The following is a 6000-nucleotide window of genomic DNA, read 5'->3' on the forward strand; positions in this document are numbered from 1 at the left end:
GGCTCATGGGATCCTAGAACCCTGCCGACCACAGCTTCTTTCTTTCGATCCCCTGCCTTCCCAAGTGTGCCTGATGTCTCTGTGTATCCGCTTTTATTTGAAGGGGAAAGGCACAGGAGACTTTAGGATTTACAGAGAGGCATTAGGAGGAGAGTGTGTCTGGTCCTTGTGGAAGGAAGGGAAACTTAGGCTTCAGAGCACAAACAAAGCCAAGCCTGAAACTAGGAAGGAGCTCTTGAAGGTTTGCCAGCAGCGAGATAGTCTCTGTGCTGTTTGCGACTCTGGGATCCGAAGTTCAGTTTTGTTTTCTCCCCTCTGCTGACTCAGTCCGCCACTTGCCAAGGTTCTCAACATCTCTGTTCCCCATTTTTTTCTTCCTCTTGGGAGTGGCTGTCCTGTGTCCTCTGGAGGCTGAGCTAATGTGGCTTTTGTGTTTGGAGAGAAGTTTCCTTTTCTGGTCTTGGTTTACTTCTGCCTGGAAACATTTCTTGTGCCTATTGTCAATTTGTCTCTTTAGCTCAGATCACTGTCAGCCAAGACCTAGGAGATTTGTAACTCCCCCCCCCTACATGGGGATGTTTTGGGCTGGGCAGAACACTGTGAGGTGGAGGGGCAAAGATTTGAGTTTAGTCAGCCGGTGGCAATCTCCCAGGCCTGTCTGAAGTCTCTGGAGAACAGTGGCTGAGAGTAACGCAAACACACTCATTCCTGGAGGAGACTTTTGGATCTCGAATGCTTGTTGTCTGTTTCAGGAATGCACTGGGGTAAGGGAGGGTGGGGACAGTTTGTCTACTAGTTCTTTAATTTGCTATATGTGGAGAGCCTGGACTCTGGGCTATGCTCTGAATGATGGAAAGGGTTCTAGTTTGCCTAGAACCATTGACACCAGGGCAGAAGATTGTAGAAGGAGCTAGAGAACATATTGCCAGATGATAACAGCTGTTCTCTGGTTTAGGATCTTGGTAGGGGATGAACAAGACCTGGATAAAAGACTCCAGCAGAACTGAGCCATAGATCTTTACAAGTACTGTGTACTTTAGATGTTCTACTCTCTATGCATTAACTTTGGAGTGTTGTCAAACACTGAAAAAAAACTGTTCAGTATTCTTTTATTAACTTATAAAACTTAACATACAGATGATATGAAATTGCCAGTTACTCTATGTAACTCTGTTGAATCCAGCCCAATGTGAAAACTCAGAGCTAAATAGTAATTATACTACAGGTACTGTGTGTCAGCTCTGTGCAGGGCCTTCCCAAATGCCCAAACACCCTCTCCCTCATCATTTAATCCTCTCTGGAAGGTAGCAGGTAACTTTAGCTCACTCTGGTTAAGAACTGTTCTCTGTGTCACATAGCTGGCAGGTCCAATCGGGTTTATATTATCTATTGCTATGTAGCTGTACAGCCCTAAACATGATGGCTTACCACAGTACAAAACTCACAGCCTCTGGGTTGGGAATCCAGGGATGGCTTAGCTGGGTCCTTTGCAGCAGAGCCTTGCTAACCTGTCATTAGGCATTAACTAGTACTGCAACTCGTCTGAGACTCAGCTGTTGAGCCAGTGCCTCACGAAGCATTGGCCAGAACTGGATTCCTTGCAAGTGGGGAAGAACAGAGATTCCTAATTTCTTGCTAGCTTTTATCTGGAAGCAGCCCTTAGCTTAAATTTGCCATGTGGGCCTCCCTAACACTGCCAGCAGGCAAGAGAGTATCCATGAAAGACAGGTTGAATCTTACACGATGACATGAATTTGCTCATATAATAGTTACGTCGTTGATGTGTTCTGTTGGCTAAAAGCAAGTCACAGCTCCTATCCAAACTGAGGAGGACAGGTCCCAAAGACAGTAAAGGCTCAGCGAAGGGCTTGGGGCATCTACAACATGGTCACCTGCTTTAACTCCAGTGGAAGCTGGATCTCTATAAATCTAAGAGGAGGATGATACAGGAGAGATACAGGAAGGCTTCTTGGACTTCCTGTGACAAGAGAACATGGACTAGAAGAAAAGATGGTGTGCTTTTGTGGACAGAACTTCAGTGGGGAGGAGGTGCCTTGGGCACAGCACTCCACCCTGGGAAGCTGGGACTCTGGCAGCATAGCCTTGGAAAGTGAGCCTCCTCCTCAGCCCCAAAGCCCACTCCTCTTAGAGGATCAAGCAGAGAATTGAAATTCACTCCAGCTTGTTTCATGTGGAAGTGCTTGACCTTACAAAGTGGAGGGAGAGGGTACATGTAGTTTTGTATTTCTGAAGTGCTGGCATAGGTTTTAAAGACACTTCCTGCAGCCTCAAAATAGCTTGAGCAACAAGACTGTTTTTCTTTCTATACAGAAAGCGAAACTACCGACAGTGTGGCCAGTGATGAAGAGAACGCAGAGGTAAGCCAGTTTGTGTGTGTGTGTGTGTGTGTGTGTGTGTGTGTGTGTGTGTGAGAGAGACAGACAGACAGACAGACAGACAGACAGATAGACACAGACAGACAGAAAAACTGAGAGAGACAGAGAACATCCATATCCTACAATTCACCCTAGCTTTTTAGTCTAATCTTAAAATGAAGTGCTGGGCGGGGTTGAGGGAGCACAGTGTGACCCTCAGAAGAGAGATCAATATAACATGGCAGGAAGAGGAACTCGAAGTCAGGGCCAGGAAATGTTGATATTCTTCTGGCTGTAAACATCCTGATTTGCCAACAGAAATAGAATGGCCTACCCAGCCCAAGCAGTGAACAGAAAGAAGTAAGCAAGTGAACAGAAAGAGCTGAGTAAAACGATCTCCTCACAGTTCGGTCCCTTCCTCAGTGGCCCCGCAGAGAGGGTGTGTGTCCAGTCTCTGCTCCCCACCCACCTGCTTCCGGCTTCCCTCTTAGGCCAGCCAGGCTCACACAATGGCAGGAAGTGGCTCTAAAGCTGATGGGGAGAACAGGGATTGGTTGTAGGAGAAGCTGATGTTTGTTAGAATTCCTAATATTCCAAGTTTGGGAATTCTGAGAGGACAGTAGGCAGCCATGCTGACTGATTTCATGATCTGGTTTCTTCAAGGACCTTTAATCCCTTTTCTGCTTGGCAACCAGTAAGGCCAACTGTGGCTCAAAAAAAAAAAAAAAAACCCGTGTCTCAGCTCCACCCATTTAAAAAGCAATCAAAAGGCATTTGCTGTTTGTAAGCTCCTTACTCTATTCCTCTGAAAAGGCAGGGTAACTCATTAGGTTGGGCCATCCATTATGTCTGGACACTACCCAGTACCAAGCCTGGACAGGCTGAGCATAGGAGCCAAGCTGCCATCATGTTCCGTGTCTTTGTAGAACAGTCTTGACCAGGGACAGCTCATGGGCATTCACTTGAAAAGTAAGAGAAGGCATTGTTTTGCCTATGCCATTCAGCGGAAGGGAAAGAACGCAATGTATCTTGATTGTTTTCTCTGAAAGGGGAGACCACACTGGAGGAAGAGGAGCATCGAAGGCAAGCAGTACCTCAGCAACATGGGGACACGGAACACCTATCTGCTGCCCAGCATGGCGACCTTTGTCACCTCCAACAAGCCAGATCTGCAGGTCACCATCAAAGAGGATAGCTGTCCGATGCCTTACAACAGCTCCTGGCCCCCATTTACAGACCTTCCCCTTCCTGCCCCAGTGACCCCCACGCCCAGCAGCAGTCGGCCAGACCGGGAGACCCGGGCCAGTGTCATCAAGAAGACATCTGATATCACCCAGGCCCGTGTCAAGAGCTGTTAAGCCTTTGACTCTCCCTGGTGGTTGTTGGGATTTCTTAGCTTTGTGTTGTTCTTTGTTTGTATTATATTATTTTTTTTCTCTATGATACCTATCTTAGACACATCTAAGGGAGAAAGCCTTGACGATAGATTATTGATTGCTGTGTCCAACTCCAGAGCTGGAGCTTCTTCTTAACTCAGGACTCCAGCCCCCCCCCCCCCTCGGTAGATGCGTATCTCTAGAACCTGCTGGATCTGCCAGGGCTACTCCCTCAAGTTCAAGGACCAACAGCCACACGGGCAGTGGAGGTGCTGCGTTGCCTACGGTCAAGGCCAGCATGGTGGAGTGGATGCCTCAGAACGGAGGAGAAAATGTGAACTAGCTGGAATTTTTTTATTCTTGTGAATATGTACATAGGGCAGTACGAGCAATGTCGCGGGCTGCTTCTGCACCTTATCTTGAAGCACTTACAATAGGCCTTCTTGTAATCTTGCTCTCCTTCACAGCACACTCGGCGACCCCTTCTGTGTCCACTACCCCACTACCCACCCCTCCCTCCTCAACCCCTCCATCCCGGTCCTCTATGCGCCCCTTCCCCCCAACCAATCCCATCACAACCTCTTACCTATCCTTTCCCTCCCAACCCCTTCTATCCCAGCCCACCACCTACCCCACTCCTCCCCAACTCCTCCATTCTAGCCCATTACCCACGCCTCTCTCCTCAGCCCAGCCTACCCCATCCCACCCTGTTCCTTTCCTCCAGTTTCCTCTCCTCAAAGGCAAGGCTCTACATCTTGGAGGAGGAGGAGGAGAAGAAAATGAGTTTCTTCACCGCTGTCCCATTTTAAGACTGCTTGAATAATAAAAAAAAAATCTTTCTAATCTGCTATGCTTGAATGGCACGCGGTACAAAGGAAAACTGTCATGGAAATATTATGCAAATTCCCAGATCTGAAGACGGAAAATACTCTAATTCTAACCAGAGCAAGCTTTTTTATTTTTTTATACAAGGGGAATATTTTATTCAAGGTAAAAAAATTCTAAATAAAATATAATTGTTTTTTATCTTTTCTACAGCAAATTTATAATTTTAAGATTCCTTTTCCTGTTCATCAGCAGTTGTTATTACATCCCTTGTGGCACATTTTTTTTTTAATTTTGTAAAGGTGAAAAAAAAACTTTTATGAGCTCATGTAGCAATCAAATTATCCTGTGGATTGATAATAAATGAATATGGTATATAGTTAAAGATTTTAATGGGTATCACTTCTGGCTTTATGTGTGTCTACTTAGAGCGTAATCATGGATCAAAGCTGACAGAGTGTTTATTCTTGGAGACCGGCATGCTTTCCTTTGCTAACCACAAAGAAAATGAGGAGGGTCCTATGGTAAGGCTGTGAATAATTCCTCCTCCCACAGCAGTGGGCCTTGTGCAGAATGTCCTACGTGAGTTTCCGTCTTTGCTCATCACAGATGTGTCTAGAAAGGGTGTTTATCACTATTCCACAAGGCAGAAATCGTGATCTGAGATGAAGACTCTATACTCTAAATTAATGGGTTAATGTTACCTACGCAACACAAGACCAGGATGCTGGTGGAGCCTGGAGGGTCCCCTGGAGAGAGCGCAAGACCAGGATGCTGGTGGAGCCTGGAGGGTCCCCTGGAGAGAGCGGTTTTCCCACTCATTGTTCCCACTGTGAACAGAGTCCACTCCTCTGGGTGGGTTTCCTGTCCCCATCTGTAGGCTTATACTTACGGACTTGAGTTTGTGTTGAGTTACATACCTGGGCACAGGGCTAAAACACTCTCAGTAATGGGAAAGAGTTGTTAGGTTCTACCTTTCTGTTTGTCTCCTAAGACCTGGGGTCTTTAAACCAAGGCCCTGCCCTTAATGAGTAGGACTTTGAGACCACTGTTCTCTATCACCTAGTTGGAATGCATTTTCTTTCCCTTTGAATTTACCTTTATTGCCTTCACACACACACATACACACACACACACACACACACACACACACACACACACACCCCTTGGTGGTTCAAGGTACAACCCTAACCTTGAGGACATCACCTCCCTTACGTCCCCCCCCCCCCAAATCCTCAGTTTAAAAACTTAGCTGCCTTAATGCTAAGTTTTTTGGGGGCTGGGAAAAGATCGCCAAGTTAATGTTTGAAAAGGTCCCTTCAATTTATGAAAGGACAAAGGGCTCTTTTAAAGTCTATTGCTATGTGTGGCTGCAGATAGAACCAGTGACCATAAAATTATCGCTCCTGAACACAAGTCAACGG

At 46.4% G+C, this 6000-nt stretch overlaps 1 protein-coding gene across 9 annotated transcripts in view; it reads left to right on the forward strand.

Moving 5' to 3' along the window:
• The window catches only part of Irf2 (interferon regulatory factor 2), a 107714-nt gene extending 102745 nt beyond the window's left edge, over nucleotides 1–4969 (forward strand). For all 9 annotated transcript variants that reach the window (NR_152560.1, XR_001778407.2, NM_008391.4 and 6 more), the window contains 2 exons: nucleotides 2332–2378; nucleotides 3425–4969. Coding sequence is in view for 7 of the 9 variants with exons in the window: in NM_008391.4 (NP_032417.3) it covers nucleotides 2332–2378; nucleotides 3425–3733 (356 nt within the window). In the remaining 2 variants the exon portion in view is untranslated. The remainder of the gene's footprint in view (nucleotides 1–2331; nucleotides 2379–3424) is intronic.
• Nucleotides 4970–6000: the final 1031 nt, after the last annotated feature.

The sequence above is a fragment of the Mus musculus genome, chromosome 8 (assembly GCF_000001635.26).
Source record: "Mus musculus strain C57BL/6J chromosome 8, GRCm38.p6 C57BL/6J".
NCBI classification, from domain to species: domain Eukaryota; kingdom Metazoa; phylum Chordata; class Mammalia; order Rodentia; family Muridae; genus Mus; species Mus musculus.